The 18,266-nt window shown below is 45.0% G+C and overlaps 1 protein-coding gene across 3 annotated transcripts in view; it reads left to right on the forward strand.

Moving 5' to 3' along the window:
- The window catches only part of CYFIP2 (cytoplasmic FMR1 interacting protein 2), a 44,979-nt gene that overhangs the window by 10,503 nt on the left and 16,210 nt on the right, over positions 1–18,266 (forward strand). For 2 of the 3 annotated variants that reach the window (XM_071759224.1, XM_071759226.1), the window contains exons 6-23: positions 118–299; positions 608–704; positions 1,358–1,486; positions 2,863–2,967; positions 5,743–5,834; positions 8,633–8,750; positions 9,327–9,446; positions 10,092–10,217; positions 11,179–11,345; positions 11,608–11,755; positions 12,060–12,213; positions 12,624–12,780; positions 13,441–13,537; positions 14,095–14,171; positions 15,126–15,234; positions 15,780–15,899; positions 16,593–16,792; positions 17,285–17,372. In XM_071759224.1, coding sequence (XP_071615325.1) covers positions 118–299; positions 608–704; positions 1,358–1,486; positions 2,863–2,967; positions 5,743–5,834; positions 8,633–8,750; positions 9,327–9,446; positions 10,092–10,217; positions 11,179–11,345; positions 11,608–11,755; positions 12,060–12,213; positions 12,624–12,780; positions 13,441–13,537; positions 14,095–14,171; positions 15,126–15,234; positions 15,780–15,899; positions 16,593–16,792; positions 17,285–17,372 — 2,286 coding nt within the window. The remainder of the gene's footprint in view (positions 1–117; positions 300–607; positions 705–1,357; positions 1,487–2,862; positions 2,968–5,742; positions 5,835–8,632; positions 8,751–9,326; positions 9,447–10,091; positions 10,218–11,178; positions 11,346–11,607; positions 11,756–12,059; positions 12,214–12,623; positions 12,781–13,440; positions 13,538–14,094; positions 14,172–15,125; positions 15,235–15,779; positions 15,900–16,592; positions 16,793–17,284; positions 17,373–18,266) is intronic. The other variant, XM_071759227.1, reaches the window with a different exon arrangement.

An 18,266-nucleotide genomic window follows, 5' to 3' on the forward strand; every position in this document is an offset into this window, starting at 1 on the left:
AGCCTCCATCCTCAGCAGAAACATGTTTTTGTTAAAGAAAGGAGGTGGTGGTTGGGTGGAGGAGGGTCCCACGAGTGGTGTGGTGGCTGCACATGAGATTCTGCTGTGTCCTTCCAGCGCAAGGCTATCGAGCGGTTCTGCAGTGAGGTGAAGCGCCTGTGCCATGCTGAGAGGAGGAAGGACTTTGTCTCTGAGGCCTATCTCCTCACACTGGGCAAGTTCATTAACATGTTTGCTGTCCTGGACGAGCTGAAGAACATGAAGTGCAGCGTCAAAAATGACCACTCAGCCTACAAAAGGTGAGAGGGGGGCAAAGCAGCGTAGTGGGGACAGGTCTGTGCCTGGTCTGCCCTGCAGTGAGGTCAGGGGGACATCAGGAGGCTGGGTTTCTGTGCTGCTGTAGGCTCTCTTTGTGGGTTTAGGTAAATATTAGGGCTGCACTGTGTTCTGGTTCCCTCTTGGAAAGACAAGGAAAGAGCAGAGCTGTCCTGCAGGGGGGGCTTTGAGGCAGCTGCATTGTAGCTGCAGGTGAAACAGGGAAGATGGGTGATGAGAGTCTCATGTTGAGTTGAATGACCCTTGGTGACATTGAATTTCTCCTTCCCAGAGCTGCCCAGTTTCTGCGGAAGATGGCAGACCCCCAGTCCATCCAGGAGTCCCAGAACCTCTCAATGTTCCTGGCGAACCACAACCGCATCACACAGGCAGGTCCCTTTCCTTTGAAACTTTTCTGTGGGTAGAGAGAGACAACGATCCTGCCAGGGCTGAGAGTGCTTCATGCTGGACTGTGGCAACAGCTGCCTTGTTTGTTGCCTCATTGCTACTGACTGATGATTTTTGGGCTAGGCTGTATATTTCTAGCAGTATCTCCTTTTCATGGGTCATCCTGGGTTCTTTGAAGGTCCCTAAGACAAGGATGAAGGTCTAAAGGATACAAGATGACCTCTCAGGAAGGGTTTCTGCCAGAAACTCTTCCTCTTTTTTCACCAGTAAATCCATCCAGTCCATCTCTCAGACCGAATGGGCACTACAGATCAGACCCAGGGCCTTCTATAGTTTTTTTTCTCGTTAGATAAAATATTGCACAGCTTCTGAGACATCTTTTTTTACATCTCACTGTCTGACATTTGGCTACTGTGTGATCAGTGTGAAGGGGAGATCTGTCCTGTAGAAGGAAGGTTGTTCCATACAGGTGGCACTATGAGGTCAGTCTTGTGCCTGTAACTTAAGGAAAGCACACAGACGAGGTTTGAAGAGACCTCTTATCCTTCTACTCCTAATCCTTCAAATATGTTTCTCCCCTGGTTCTTGCTGTTCTCTGTCAATATGGGTCATGTGGCCCCTGTCAATGTTTCAGTGTTTGCACCAACAACTGGAGGTTATCCCTGGCTATGAGGAATTGCTGGCTGACATTGTCAATATCTGTGTGGATTACTATGAAAACAAGATGTATCTGACTCCCAGTGAGAAACACATGCTCTTAAAGGTAAGTTTTAGCCATGCTTCTGGGATTAGGTTCTTGTGTAGTTTCGCTTCTTTTTCAGTAAAATGAAATTCCCTCCTGGGACAGTGTTTCTCTTAATTTTCTGTATTTTTCCCCTTTGGGTTAAAATGCATCCTATCTCTGCAGGACCAACATCCTCTGGACAGGGTTTGCAATAAAATGGGAAGGCTCCCCATGTGCAGCAGCAAAGGCTGCCTCCCTGCTTTCCTGTTTCACTTTTGATCTCTGCTAGTGTGTGCCCCTGCTGTGATACCTCAGTTCTCCCATTTTCTCCTTTTCACCTCTTTGTAGCTTAGCAGACTGGATGTGTCTGTAGGTTAGCAATGTCCCATCCCAGTGCTCTGTACTGTCACCTGTGTCAGACAGTGTCATGAGCTGCCTCTGTTCCTGCTGTAACTTGGAATCTCTCCCGTAATTTTTCTGCTGTCCTTTCAAATCCTTCTCCCTTATTCCCATATAAAAGTCTCCCTTCCTCTCTCCATTTCCTCTGCTCTCCCCCATCTCCATCTCTGTCTTTTCCCTCAATCCTTCCCAAGGTTGCCAGCAGCTCTGCCTGCCTGGGATAAAGGACATGCCTGGGCTGGGAGTTCAGCTGATAGATGAGAGCAGTGGTGGGTGCTCTGCACTCTCCAGGGTTGGAAGGGGTTTTTCTGTTGTGCATGGATGTATGGGATCATGGGCTTGACCTGAGTAACTGTGTAGGATATGCTAAAATCACCACCAGCTTTGCAACCTGAATTTTCATCTTGATGCCCATTCCCAGCAATAGGTCTCTGCAAAAGGTAGATCCTCCCAAGTTTGGTTTCCTTACTCTAAAGAGCCCTCAAGGTGAACATACGAAAGTACCTTCTGTTTTGTATATTTATCCTTACTGTAAGTCAGTTATTACAGTGATTGCAGTCACTATTACCATAAGAACTTCATTACCATGTTAGGAATCAATTAAGGTTCTGTGAAGGATAATGTGAGTACTTTGAATATCTGTAATAATTTGTACTTAATTAAAGGGGGGAAAAAATCAATCCAGGAGAATATTTGAAATATTTTCAGTGCTTCTCTAGAAGTAAATATACACAATTGGGTGAATTGGATTGATATTATGTGGGAGAGAGAAAGGAGCAAATTACCAGAGCAAGTGCCATGTGTTTTGTCACAGAAAACATATATGAAAACATCATCGTGTGTCCTCTATCTACTGTGTAAATCCTTGCAGATGTGTGCACATTTTTTAAGTCTTCTCATGAGTGTCAGGTCATACAGGAGCCTGAAATGGTCTTTCCTATGTGAAGAGGAGAACTGTCTTTGACTTGCTCTGCTGACTTCACCCTAACGAAACCAAGGCTTTCCATCTTCTCTAGGTGATGGGATTTGGCCTATATCTCATGGATGGGAATGTCAGCAACATTTACAAGTTGGATGCCAAGAAGAGAATCAACCTTAGCAAAATAGACAAATTCTTCAAGGTCAGTGATCTGTCTGGGTGAGGCTGGAGTTTATCACAGACCAATGAATTAGCAACCTGTACCATTGCACGAACTGCCAGAAAAAAACTGCAGGAATTTTTTACAAATCCAAAAAACCTAGAGTCAGGAAATCATCGATGCTGAAGGATGAGGAATGGGATTGCTTTGAATGCTCATGGGCACAGAGCTGCAGCATGGGTGAGAGGAGTGATGCCAGCCCTTGCTGCCAGCAAGGCTGTGGGTGTCTGAGCAGTGCCTGGAGCTGGTTCTGCTCCCAGGCTGTTGGCAATGGAGCTGATGGGAGCTGAGGGCCCTGCACACACTTGCTGGGCAGCTGGAAGCTGCTGCAGCTGTGCCTGCTTCAGGGAGCGAAGGATGGGGACTTTGCATGGGAAGTTTGTTTTGTGGACAAGGGAAAGGTGTGACAGACTGACATCACTTCTATCTTTTTGCACACTGCTGAGGCAGGTTTGCAGTCTCCTGAGAAGCACCATCATTTCAGACCACCAGCAAACCTGACTGGTTTGCTGAGGTCTGTGCAGGTGATGATTGCCATTTGCTTTCCCTCAGTGAGCTGCTGAGCTGAGGGACAGGGGAAACACTGGCTAGCTGTGATCTGTCTTACTTCAGGGATAAACTTTGCTTCCTATAGGACAGAAAAAGCTTCTGGGGAACTTGGAGCTGGAACTTGGAGGTGCTCAGTGAGTTCCTTAAAGTGCTCACCTGGTGGTTTGATGTGCTGTTTTTGTCTTATCTGAGATTCAGGTTTAGAGGAAAGGACCACAAGAACTGCTCCCTTGAGAGAGTGGGAGGCAGCCATGCAGCCTCCCTCTGCCCATGCACACATGCAGCTGAATCCAGCCCTGGACTACAGCTGGAGACCAGGCTGCATTGCTGCAGGGCCACTCAGCATGAGAAAGGTTTGGGATAACCCTGTTGCTTCCCAAAAAAATCATCTGATGTGTTTGCAAGTTGCCAGCCAGGTGTGGCAGATGGAGAGGAGGTCTGAGGCCCCACACAGCATCACCTGTGGGTGATGCATTCACAGGGGTAAAGGACACATCCTTTTCATTGTTTCTGTGCACAGGCTGGGTTTAGAAGGCATCTCGGGTTTGGGGCAGGTCAGGTCTAAGAGGCATGGTGGCATCTGGCAAAGGACAAATATAATGGCAGCAAAGAATAGTAGTGTAGCAGGAGCACATATATAAAATAACTTCCCAGATGGAACCATTAGTTTTGCTTTAGACCTGCTGAGCCTAAGCAGTCCTCATGAGATGGAAAGATTATTTTTTGTTGCCAACATTGACTCCACATCATTTAAAATGATAAGATGGTGATTTCTGAGTAGTTACAGAGCACAAACTGCTACATAGGGATCTACAGACATACAACATGGATGCATGGGTGTTGCCATAATGAAGTGGTTGAATACCCTTCAGTCACTGAGGAGACTGCTGAGGATTGTGGCTCTGCAAAAGTGATTTATCATGTTATCTCTTGGAATCTTCTGAGTTTTTCCTGGTTCAGCATTTCTGATTTGACTGAATCATGTCCTCGGTGTAATCCGTGAAGTTTGGTCATCTCAGTGCATTCAAACAGATTTGTTGTTCTTGCCAAGTCCTGTGGGCCATCATAGAATCAGGTAAAATGTCTTCCATTGCGTGAAATAACTTTCTCCTTTCCAGCTTTTTTCCATTTGAACTTTCACATCTGCTGTGATCTTACCTTATCAGTTAAGTATTACTCAAGACTATCAGATCTCAATAAGAAAAGCCCAGCTACTCCTCTTACTACATCTGTTTATTGCCTTCTGATTAATTTCTAGTGGATTGAGCAGGAATTTTGGGTAGTGAAGATGAACTACATGCTCATTTAAACCTTTTATGACAGTGCCACTGGGAATCCCTGATGGCAGCGTTGCACATCCCCCACACAAGTCAGCCTGAGAAGCATGTGATAATACGACAAGGAATCTCCCCTGAATTTTGGGGCAAAGCTTGTATAGCTGGGTGAACTTGAAGCTTCATGTTTTATTGAAGAGCTGTTGGTACTTTCTGGTTCAATTTCGTTTGCAGCTGAAAGCTTAGTGAAGCAGGGACATTCTTGAGGCATGTTCACTGCACTTTGAATTTATTTCCCATCCAAATCCTCCTGAGATACAAAGGACAAGCAAAGCCATGTTATATTGTAGGCAGCCACTGCCTATGTATTTCTCTTTGTGGAGAAGTTTTAAGACACGTCACTAGCAGCTGCAGTGCCAAAGTACTGTCTGAGTCCTTGAAGAAAGATGCCACATCCCTGGCAGTCCAGGCACCAAAGCAGCCTACAGCTTCTCTCTGAAGGGAGCCACAGCAATTTACTGCCAAATTAGCAACATGCTGGCTTTTCATCCCTCTGTTCTCCTGGAGCACTATGGTGGGAGACAATAAACCCTACTCAGGAATATGTTTCTCTACCTTTTTTGTAAAAAGAACCTTCCCTTTGGCTCAGTACAGCACCAAACCACTCTGGCAATAACCAGCCTGCATGGGTGAGTCCAGGGCTCCAGAGCACACACAGGGAGTGATCCTCACACAAAAAGCTTTATGATCATTTTTAGTCACTTTATAAGTGTAAAATGACCTTGCACCCAGCTTTGTACCTTGCTTTAAACAGCCTGACACTTTCCCTAGCTTTCAAAGTGCAGGATGCTTTTTCTTAGTCCCTTGCATTGTGCTGGGTCCATGGGCTCCCTCTCTCTGCTCTGTTTCAACCATCTTTTGTTTTCTTTTCCAGCAGCTGCAGGTGGTTCCTTTATTCGGCGATATGCAGATAGAACTGGCCAGATACATTAAGACCAGTGCTCACTATGAGGAGAACAAATCCAAGTGAGTGCCTGCCATAATGTCTCTTGGCTTCTGTGTGTGTCCTGAAAGCCATGGGAGCTGCAACTCTCCAGTGTGCGTGGGTGCCCGTGTGTGTTCCTGTGAGGTGTGAGTCCTGCCAGCTCTGTGTGCACGAGTGTACCTCTCTGTCCCTACATGGGAAGATGTCTTCATCTCCCTGATGTGTGTGTGTGAGTGTGCAGCCAGCTCTGAACCTTCGTGTAACCTTCCCCTGTGCTCAGGCAGGGCAGCAGGCAAGCCTCTGCATCTGCTCCTCCTGGCAAGGGCTGGGAAGGTGCCCAGCAGCAAGGCAGGAGGAAGGAAAAGTGGCTGTTGTGTGGATCAGGGCAGCCACTGAGTGCTTGTGAGGTGTGAGTGTGAGCAGTGTGTCCCTGCTCTGGAGAGATTTTAATCCACATTTTTCATCTCAGGGACAAAATCCTCCAGAGCGTGAACACAGCAATGGACCTCTTTGCAGTAGCCAGGGCATCTCCTGTAGCTCAGGGAGGATTTGTGAAGAAGGGCAGTGGGAATGAGGGTTGAGCCAGGTGGGTCAGAGGCACTGGAAATTAATTAATGTTGTGTGAGAGGGGCAGAAATGGAGTCTTCATGGCAGTGCTCAGCACTACTTTCCAACCCAGGTTCACAGGCAGTTTGCTGCTTCCATCAGATGAATTTGCAGTCATCATTTCAGACCACACCAGGCCTGTGCTGGCCCCCACTTTTTTTAGCTTTGCATCATGCTCAGTTATTGCTAGAAGAAGCAATGTTAAGTTTGGATGTCCTCAAAAAGGCCTATGCAGCCACACATGAGCTAAGTCCATCTGAGCTACATCTGGCTGTAATGGCTGGTGGCAGCCTGGCTTTCACCAGTGAGTGGCCTTTCACCCATGGGAACGTCTTGCATGGAAGTCAAATTTTTACAGAGTCTGTGAAAAGCAGCCTATCCATGCTGTATCTTCAGCAGGACAGGAACTAACCACCTGCAGCCTCATCTCTCTACTTCTGTGTGCTCAGCCCCTTCCACCCTGGAGCATCCAGCTTTTCTGCCCACTGTGATTCACCCAGGAACAGCCCTCCCCAAGGCTGGTTGAAAAGTGCTGATTAATTTTTTGTGAGAAAACTGAAAACAAGGTGGAAAAGTTTTCTCGTCAAAAGGTTTCAATTAAAATTGAAAATTGAAGGATAGTAACATTCTACCACATGTGAATTTAAAAATATTTCTGGAAACTCATTTTAAAATGGAAAAGTGATCTAAAAATGCACACCTTCTATCCCAAATCATTCCAAAAGCACATTTCAATGAAACACGTGTTAGCTGCGTTCATTTTCTCATCTTAAATCCAAGGCAACTTGTGGACTGTTTATCTGTGCACTATTTTAATTTCTGTCTGGAAATCTGTCTCACCAGGTCTGTATGCTGTACCATACTAACCAATGTTTCTTCCTCACTCACTTGCTTTCCCAGCAAATTGCATGGGACTCCCAACACTAACTGCCATGGTGGTTCCATATAATCTCCATTTCTTACTAATACTGTTTTTGTCACTTTCTTCCCCTTCCTTTCTCCATGAAAATTGAATTAATGTCTGTTTTTTTCTGCATGATGCTTTGTTTCCACACTGTGGACTAGGCTATGTGTGGCAGGGTGGGCTGATGCAGCCCTGACCTTTCCTGCCATCCTGCCAATTGTCCAGTGGGGAGCACAGGACATTGAAACGGGTAAGAGACGAGTGATGGGACTGTGGGAGGATGGATTTCACAAGGGAAATAGCTCAGCACTTAGAGGACCTTCTACCACTGCAAATATTGGCAACAAGTGTCTTGTAAACTGTTGTGATGGATCTTCATGTCTATGTCCACATTAGGGACGGGCTTCCCACCTTCCTTTTGTACAGACAATCTAAATGGGGGAGGATGACTATCACAAGATGAACAATTATTTGGGGGGAAGCATTATCTGAGCTTCTACATTTTGATGACAGAGTAAGACATGAGAGCCTCAATGACAGACAGTTGCTTGCACAAAGCATTTTGGTGGAGTCATTCTGGTTCTGTGGCTAACATGGATGTGGGAAAAGGAGATGTTAAATTAAATAGACCTGATCTGCATCATTTCTTCATATCACTGTGCCTTTGGATGGGGAGCACTGCCTTCTTTTAGGATATCATTACACTGCTATACTAAACATGTGGCTCAATGCAGATGACAGTCTAATTCATTTAATCATATTCTGCTTGTCATTTATACTGAGGGTTGTTCACTGAGCTGGTAGTTTGAGCCAGAACTGAAAAGAGTGGGAGGGATATTCCCTTGCTAGCCCATTGCAGAGTCTTTCCCTGCAGGAGAAGGCAGTGTGACCCAGCTATTTCAGACCTGAAGGGATGACCTCTAAGGTAATTATTATCTGTAGGCTTAGTAGAAAGCATGCAAATGATGTTGAGTCTTTGCAGTTCATCTTTCTGTGAAAGCTTGTCCAATGGTAGCCTGGGAAAGAGCCATCTCTGCCTCTGGGGGTAGGTGAGCCCAACATGGAGAGCAGCCTTCACGGTGGATGGAGCAGAGATATTCAGGCTGAAAGGTGAGGCAAATGTCCCCATCATGCTGAATGAGACCACCTCTGGAAGACCCCAAACAGCAGGAGACATGAAAGAGACAACACAGGCTGATATTTGTCCTGAAGGTGGCATGTCTTGGGCATGTTGAAGTGAAGATAGCAGTTGAGTGCCAGACTTTATCCCTGGGGGTGTGTGAGTGAAGCTCTGTGTCCCATCCTTGAAACCTGTATCTTTTTGCCTAGGTGGACATGCACTCAGAGCAGCATAAGCCCCCAGTACAACATCTGTGAGCAAATGGTCCAGATCCGAGATGACCACATCCGCTTCATCTCAGAGCTCGCACGCTACAGCAACAGTGAGGTAAACTCAGCACAAAGTCACTGTAAGCAGTCTTGGTAGGTGCACAAGGCTGGGAGAGGAGTGTGATCTGCCAAGGATACATTGAGGAGGGAAGGATAGAGCTGAAACGACCTGCTTCTCAATCCAGCAATAAAAAACAAGTTTTGAAAGGCCCCTGCAGGTGCAAAATGATGTGCACCAGAAGCTCTACTGCAACAGCTTCTGCTCATTGGCTACAGCTTTGTCTAAAGTAAGAATTAGGAAAAATTTTGCAGCCAAGTGTTTATTATCAGCCACTTGGCAGAACACCCATGACTTGTAAATAGTTTTTTTTCTATAAAACAGGTTTGAGGAAAGTTCATGAGAGTGTCTCTGTTCTCATTACTGAATATCAGGGCCTTCTCTGATGCCATTGTGACTGGTTTTGCAAATGTGTAATCCTCATTCATCAGTCTTATTTAATGAATTGTTAGCATTCCTAGTCCTTTTCTTTTTGGCATTTGTTAGTGCTTATTTGAATATTAAATCATTAAAGGGCTCTCAAGGTTTTCAGTTGTATTAGACCATCAAAAACGAGTGGGATGTGATGTTCTCCAGGTGGTCACTGGCTCAGGACTGGACAGCCAGAAATCAGATGAAGAATACAGGGAGCTCTTTGATCTTGCTCTACGGGGATTGCAGCTGCTGTCCAAATGGAGTGCCCATGTCATGGAAGTGGTGAGTGCATCCATGGAAGTGAGTGTGTAACATCCTCCTGTTTCCAGGTGAGCATAAATGTTTTAACGTGGCATGTAACAAGGACTGTGGAGAGGTGAGCTTGCTTTCATGCCATCTAACCTTAAGCCATTAAGAAAAACACTAAGATCAGGTAGATAATTGCCCAGAACACCGTGGGTACCAAATAGAGAAAGAGCTTGATCATCTCACCCTGGACCTGAACTGCTCTTTGCAGGTGCTGAGGTGTCACCACTGATGTTTGAGAGGAAATGAGTGACTGTTTTCCTAACCTGAATGCCTTGATTAAGTACTGAAAACTTTTGAGGATGTCTGTGTATTGAGCAAGTAAAACTGTAATTTAAACAGTGAAGGAAATTCTTAATTTGGAAAATGTCAACCTCTTCTCAGCACAAGTCCATGAATGTCAAAATTCCTGTATGACTGGCAATCTCCCACATAAACAAAATCAAAATTTGGTACAGTGATAATAAAGCCAGGAAGAACCCCAAACTCTGCTCCTAAAGGAATGTCAAATAACTGTAGTGATGTCTAAGGAGTGCTTTCCTGGCACAGGCCTCTCTTCAGTCTTTCCAGCCTGGCTTCTTTCTCATTACAATGCTGACAGTGCCTCTTTCCATCTTCTAGTACTCTTGGAAACTGGTTCATCCCACAGATAAATTCTGTAACAAGGATTGTCCGGGAACAGCAGAAGAATATGAGAGGGCCACCCGGTACAACTACACCAGTGAGGAGAAGTTTGCTTTTGTGGAGGTAGGTGCCAACTGTACAAAATAAGAACCAGACAGGGCTGGTTTCCTGTCCGTGTTCCTCAGGTCAGGGACATACTCAGCCAGTTCCTCTTCCCTGTGGCCCACATTAAGGGATTAAGGGCTCCAACATCCCTGCAGCTCTTGATTTGCCCAGAACTGAGGGGCCAGTTAAGTTCTTTGGAATTCCTTCTGGAATAGGGGCACTGCACCAGTGCATGATGAGACCATTCTTCTCTCTTTTCCTGATCCTTCTTATGCTGTGTTTGTGTGCTAGAGAAAGACAGTGTAGAATCTCTGTTTTTACTTAATATTGCCGTATTAAGCCTCTCCTGACCTGTAAAAGGGGGTCAGGGCTTCTGAAAATAGAAGGGTGTTTGCTGCAGAGCAGTGTGATCTGGAGCAAGATCAGGAGCTGTGTTCAAGTGAGATAAGGGATTCTCAGCCATTCCCAAGGACCCATGAACTCCTGGTCTGGCTGTCTGTAGACAGTGGGAATAGTACTCTGGCCCTCACTGGGGAAGACCCTCACACCTTCCTTTTCCTTCCAGAGTCCAAGGTCATTTGAATATTGCCTTAATTTTGTGGTTCACTCCCTCCTAAGAATTGTCACTGTACTCTTGTACAAGAAGGCTGTGCCCTGGTGCAGGTCTGCAAGACACACAGCTGTACCCACATGTGGAGCATGTCCAGTTTCTTAGGACTGTGTGTTATTAAAGATGTCAAGAGACCAGGAGTGGAAACAGAGCCTGCCACGGAACAGGGGTCATTTGGAAGCAACTGGTGGCATAAATGCTCTCCTCAGCTTGTTGTGATCTGTTGAGCAGCTATCAGAAAAAACAGCCACCTAATTACTGGATCTGTATCACTTGAGTAGAATTAATTCTGTTCACATTCTTTTAATATTGGATATATGGACCTCATCGTACAATGGGAAAATAGCAAATACATCTGTTTTTAATCAGGTAATTGCCATGATCAAAGGTCTGCAAGTGCTGATGGGCCGGATGGAGAGTGTCTTTAACCAAGCCATCCGCAACACCATCTATGCAGCCCTGCAGGACTTTGCACAGGTGACCCTGCGAGAGCCTCTGCGGCAGGCGGTCAGGAAGAAGAAAAATGTTCTGATCAGGTGAGTCTGTCCCTCTTGAATGTGATGCAAAGCCCATGTATTGATTTGTGGTTCACATTCGTACTATATAAAAATGTTGCCCTGCACACACTCAGCCAACAACAGCTCTTTCCAAGGTGACTTCAGGGCATGAGTCCTCCAGTCATGACAGTGTGGCCTCCCACCTTAGGTACTTTTCTTCACATGTGTGCACAGCAGTGAGTATTTTCATTTCAAAGTAGCATCAAGCTTAAGCACTGCTTTCCTCTCCTACCCACTCCAGTGTACTTCAGGCAATTCGGAAGACTATCTGTGACTGGGAAGGAGGTCGAGAGCCTCCAAATGATCCTTGCCTGAGAGGTGAGAAGGATCCTAAAGGTGGATTTGACATTAAAGTCCCACGACGAGCAGTAGGACCATCCAGTACACAGGTATGTGAATGTCTGTCTCCTATGTAGGGAATTAATGGTTTTACAGCCATGTAGAAGTCTCCCACCTTGAGCTAATCAGCTGCTTCTGTTGTCTGTTCCACAAAGTCTTCACACTGTTGTGTCTTAAATGTGGCTTTGGTGCCTAATTTGTTGTGTAGTTCCCAAAGCCCCTTTTACAGAATTTTAACTATTCCTAACTCAAAAAGATAGTGGCTTATGGGTGTAGAGAGAAGTGTTATTTTTTGGTGCAGAGCAACACTGTCTCACTGGGGAGTGGTAACTGCAATTAAACTTTCTTCCAAAGCTTTACATGGTGCGGACCATGCTGGAGTCTCTCATAGCAGACAAGAGTGGCTCAAAGAAGACTCTGAGGAGCAGCTTGGATGGGCCTATAGTCTTGGCCATTGAGGAGTTCCACAAGCAGTCCTTCTTCTTCACCCACCTCCTCAATATCAGTGGTAAGGTTATGGCAGGGGGAGGCTTGAATCCAACTCTTGCATGTTCAGAATGAAAAAGGTAGATCAGCTTTGGTCCTCCTTGACATATGCAAAAGATTTTCCTAAATGTCTCCAAATGCCCTACTTCTGCCTGCTTCAGGTGTGTTTCTAGGTAGTAATCATGTGAACAGGAATGACTAAGCATTGGCAAATAGCCACACAGTTTATTTTCTAGGACTAGAGTTTTCTTTCTGTCCCAAACAAACTTCTGAGACTCTGAGCATGGCAGAAATCTTCAAGGGTAATTCTGAGCTATTGAAATGTTCTCCCTGGAGCTCTAGATCAAAAGGAATGATCCAAGTCCCTCACTGCCATCCCTGTGGGAGTAACATGGGTACCCTCCTGCTGGGGGGATCTCCTCTGTATTTCAGAAGCACTGCAGCAATGCTGCGACCTCTCCCAGCTCTGGTTCCGGGAATTCTTCCTGGAGCTGACCATGGGTCGCCGCATCCAGTTCCCCATCGAAATGTCCATGCCCTGGATCCTCACAGACCATATTCTGGAAACCAAAGAACCCTCCATGATGGAGTAAGAGTTTGATGGGCTGTGGTGGGACTGTGCATGCACTGGCACTTAGAATTTTGTTTTCGAGAAGGGCAGGCTGGTGATAAACAGTCTTTTTAATACAGGAGGGAAAAATAGGTGTTTCTTGACTTGCTGTCACAATAATGTGTGCTGTATGAACACCTCATTAGCAGATGCACACAGGCAACTTCCTGGCACTGGCACTTAAGCATCATAAACCATCAGTTGGTAACTGCTCAGTTTGGATGTGGGCACAACGTGGTGGTACTGTCCCCTGCATGCAGCACTCAGCATGCAATCAAAAGGCCCTGGTTAAGGCACCTAAAGTTGTTTTTTTATATATGTATACATGGTAAATGCTGAGAGGAATTGCTGTTATGCAAGTGTAATTACCTTCCTCTAGCCATTTTCAGAGCACTATGTGGAATGAGGGCAGGATGAAAGCTTTTTTTTAAGAGCAGAGGAGTTAGCTCAAGTAAAAATGTCTTCTGGCTGCTTCCAGCAGGACATAAGGAGCAAGAAAGGGTATTTGGTGTCTGGAGATAGTGAAGGTGAAGTCAGAAAAAGCATTTTTTGCACCAAGCAGAGCATGTGCACTGGCTGCTGTTTACACTGATATGCTTCAAACTTAATTTAAGATTTAATCTATCTTCCTGCCCTCAGGTATGTGCTGTACCCCTTGGACCTCTATAACGACAGTGCATACTATGCCTTGACCAAGTTCAAAAAGCAGTTCCTGTACGATGAAATTGAAGCTGAAGTAAGTTCTCTTAATCCCTATTGCATGGAAAGAGCTCACTGGGGTCACATTGCCCTGCTTGACAGCCCTGCCTGGCAGTTCAATGAATTTATTACAGACATCTCCTGAAAAACATACCCTATCAGACTGAGAAGTTTTCAAATTATCAAAATTTTCAGAGTTTACAGATTCTCCTGATGAAGTGCTTCATCTCAGCTGTAGCCAGGGGGATCAGTGGAAGCCAAAGGCTGTCAAACATGGGGAGCATGGAAGAGTCTCTTACAGGCAGAGGGTTATGACACATCAAGGAAAATGAGAAACCAGAGATCCCTGACAGAGAAGGATGATTTGGGACTGGGGATTGGGACGTCTAAGAACATTGCAGAAACTAGGAGAGAGATGTAACTGCAGTTTTCTGCTTAGCTTTAGCATTCAAGAATTGCAATGCAGTTTTTAGGTAGTGTGACATACATGTATGTACTAGAATTCTGCATTGAGTTGTATTGATCTTGTTTGCCTAGGAAGGAGCTACTCTATGTGGGTGACACCCTCATGATGTCTTTTTTTTTCTCCCTTAGGTGAATTTGTGCTTTGATCAGTTTGTGTACAAGCTGGCAGATCAAATCTTTGCCTATTATAAAGCAATGGCTGGCAGGTAGGAGAGCCTGGCTACTGCTGCTGAGTGATGATAGCACTGCATTCAAATTTGGCTGTTAACCAAGTTTCCCCTAAGGGAGTAGCTGCTGCTACAAGTAGACATGACAAAATAGATCATTCCTGTGCCACAGAGCTGCCTATCTGTGTCAGACCAGTGTAGATGGGGGAAATGAATTAAATATGGCAAGGAGACATGGTTAAAAGTGAAGAAAAAAAAAATTAGCATCCTAAGTAAGTGTCTGAGTAAAACTTGTGAGATCAGCAGAAAATAAAATTTAACCTACTGAAGACATGTCCTTGGTTGACTCACATTTTTATACCATTTTATACCTCCTATCTCTAAAGAACAGGAGCATGCACTTGTCCTGAGCCTAGTAAAGCAGCAGCACTTGTGAAGGCCAGAAGGGTACTCAGTATCTTGGGTCACACGTCAGACCAGACTCTAGGACTTCTGCAGAGGTGCTTGATCCCTTGAAGGGAGATAGGCTATTTGTGACACATCCTTCTAACCAAAAAGAACATGAATGATCTCTAATGAGAGTTCCCTTCTCCTGTCCCTAAAGGTGATCCAAGTCTTTGGTGCAATTCTTCAAGTACTTTTGTGTCTAGCTCAAATTTGCCTTTAGAGAGCAATCAGCATCACTGACCAAATGTTCCCACAGCAGGTCTTCAAGGAGGGAGCACACCTGTGGAAGCAGCCCAATATCTGGCACTCGTGATACCATTCCATTCAGTGTTTTATCTTTTTGAATGTTTTAGCCATAAAAGTTAAAATTATGGACAGTAGCATGTCAGTCCCCAGAAACCACTGCTTTGTGGTTTAGTAGTGAAAGTCAATTTATTAGCGTGTGGAAATTTCTTGTCACTCACAGCAAGATGAAAAGAAGGATGAAAGCAACTCTGAAAAAGATCCATTTCTGGTTTTTTTCCTGACTCTGCTTCTCTTTTTCAGTGTCTTATTGGACAAACGTTTCCGGGCTGAATGTAAGAATTATGGGGTGATTATTCCATACCCACCATCCAACCGCTATGAAACGCTGCTCAAGCAGAGGCACGTCCAGGTACAGTGCAAGTGACAGACCCCTGGTACTCAGAGCTCTTGTTCTGTCATGCTTTTGTTGGTGACTGGCATCCCAGTCTTGCTTTTGTTGGTGACTGGCATCCCAGTCTTGCTTTTGTTGGTGACTGGCATCCCAGTCTTGCTTTTGTTGGTGACTGGCATCCCAGTCATTCTTTTGTTGGTGACTGGCATCCCAGTCTTGCTTTTGCTGGTGACTGGCATCCCAGTCATTCTTTTGCTGGTGACTGGCATCCCAGTGCTGGGCTCAATAGAGGCCAGTGCTGGAGTGAGAAGGATTGAATCTATTTTTGAAACTGCACTCAGGGCATGGGGCCTGAGGGGAAAAGAAGTTATGCTCCACATTTCCTTCCTTCCATCTTAAGTAATGTTAAGTAAATGTGTAAGGAAATGTTAAATGTTTAAGTAAAGTGTACTTAAAGTTAACTTAAACGTTACGTAAAGTGTTTGCATCGCCACTCACATTTAAGCAGACTTTTCACCAGCTGTATATAATGTATATAACATGCAAATCTCTTCTTTTCCCAGTTACTGGGTAGATCAATTGACTTGAACAGGCTCATTACCCAGCGTATCTCAGCAGCAATGTACAAATCATTAGACCAGGCCATCAGCCGCTTTGAGAGTGAGGACCTGACATCCATAGTGGTAAGAACTGTTATTGACTGCAAGTATGAATAGAAAGAATAATAACACTGCTATGGATACACAGTTGACAGTTTTCTGCTTCAAGTCCCACCTACAGTAGGTTTCAGGCAGCCATATGTTCTCTTTTATGCTGATGAGTCTCTATTATTTCTGTTAATTACACTTTAATAGCATTATTATTGGACCATTAAGTATCTGTAAATCATAAGGTGACAGCCAGCAGTTAGATTTTGCAGAATTCATATGGGAGAGTCCTGTGTCCTGGGAGAAGGAAATTTTGACTCTATTCTCCCTGTTCCATGAAAGCTGATGAAAAATCCTTTGGTCTGTGCAGGATTTGCTGCCTTTGGTATGTTACAGGAGCATGAGAGTCAAGTAGTGTAAAATTACCAGTTTCAACCTCTGAAGGATTCTGTTGTGAAAGTCAGCCAGTGGAAGTAGGAAAGTTTGTGTAGGAAACAAATCAATTTTTCTTCAAGTAGGTTTAGAAGATGTTGGACCAGCACCCCCATTAGTAGAAGTGCAATTGGCCTTAGCCACTGAGTTAAACTGATGTCTTTAGCATTTGCTGCTTCCCGACGTGGAAAGTTCTTTGTATGCGAATATAAAAATCATTCACCTGGCAATGAAATCAGCTCTTTCTTTTGTCCTCTTGGTAAAATGTTGCATTTACTGCTGCTTTATGTGCTGCAGGAGCTGGAGTGGCTCTTGGAAATAAACCGCCTGACTCACAGGTTGCTGTGCAAGCACATGACTTTGGACAGCTTTGATGCCATGTTCAGGGAGGCCAACCACAATGTCTCTGCTCCCTATGGGCGCATCACCCTCCATGTCTTCTGGGAGCTCAACTTTGACTTTCTACCCAACTACTGCTACAATGGATCCACCAACAGGTGAGGAGGAAAAGCAAGGCAGGGAGCACCTGAAGTCCCTGTCTTTCTTGCCAAAATGTCAAACCTGACCTGTAAAATTGCAGTGGGATTTGCATTCATTGTGGGATGCAACAGTTGTACTTAAAATGAAGGTAAAGCCACCACCTCCCTTTGACCTTGAAAATGTTCCTAACAAATCAAGCAACAGTAACACAGTGATTAGAAACAACTGAGCTAGTTTGGTATAGTGAATTGGTTTACTGAGCAGCAGAGCTGTGGTAGCTGCTCATATGTGGGTTTCTTGCCTGCTCCAAATGAGAAGAAACCTTACCTTTACTAGGTTAAAATGACATTTTACACTACCAAAAGATTGGGGAGGGAGTTTGCATTACAGATCATATAGCTCAAGTGATTAATTGCTAATTCAGTTCATCCTAGACACTGCTGTATCTGCACTCAGCACAGTTAACCAGGCACTGATCTTTTCCTCCCCATCTCCCATGCCCATCACAGGTTTGTGAGGACAGCAATCCCATTCACACAGGAACCCCAGAGGGACAAGCCAGCCAATGTTCAGCCATATTACCTGTATGGATCCAAGGTCAGTAAATGAGCCAGAACAGCCACAAGGTGGGTGTTGGACATATTTTGTTTAGGAAGAAAGCAGTACAAGAACAAGCTCACTAACAGAATGGTGAGTGCCAAGGTGCAGGATGCATTACCATGTGAAACCAAGCCACGTAAGAAACAGATTGAGTGTGGTTTTGCTGTTGTTTTTCCCTATTCTCTCCATACCATGCCTCTGACTTTATTTTAGAGATCCTTCTCTGACAGTTCTGGTTAGAATTAGTTTTCACTTTCTTAGACACTATCTCAGCTGTCACACTGAAGTTGGGTTGGCTGGGAGCCTGGATTAGTCTTGTGCTGTGTGCAAATCCTTTTTTAGCTCTTTATTTTTCTAAGGGGATTCTGACACAGGCAGTATTATCTGTCTGTTATATCTCTCTCTGCCTTCCCTCATCTGAGCTCAGACAGGTCTGGGTGATGGCCAACATGCTCAAAGATGTAGAAATGAAACTGGTTCTCATTTTGCTTCATTTGTTACTGAATCAGTTCCAGAGCATTCCCAAGAACATAATGAGCTTCCAAAGCAATTTGGGGGCTTCTCCCACATGCTTCCAAGTATAAGTGACTGTCCCTGAGACCTGTGGGCATAGGGTGGAACACTAAAAACTCTGCCCTGTGCTGCAAATCCCAACTTGCCTGCACTCACAGCCCCCAAACCTGCATCTTTAGTTCCAAACCAAAGGTGGGGCAACCACCACAGCGTCTTTGGCAGCTGCTGTTCCTGAAAACAGCAAAACCTCTGAAGAGTTGTCAAAATCAGTGGCTTTGCTGCTGCTCTCTGAGAGGGTGGAAGTGTCTGCTGTGGTGCCAAGCAGCCAGCTTGTGCCTTCAGCTGTTTTGTCTTAAAATACCCACTGGTGTAATTTTT

Source organism: Heliangelus exortis, chromosome 15 (assembly GCF_036169615.1).
Source record: "Heliangelus exortis chromosome 15, bHelExo1.hap1, whole genome shotgun sequence".
NCBI classification, from domain to species: Eukaryota; Metazoa; Chordata; class Aves; order Apodiformes; family Trochilidae; genus Heliangelus; species Heliangelus exortis.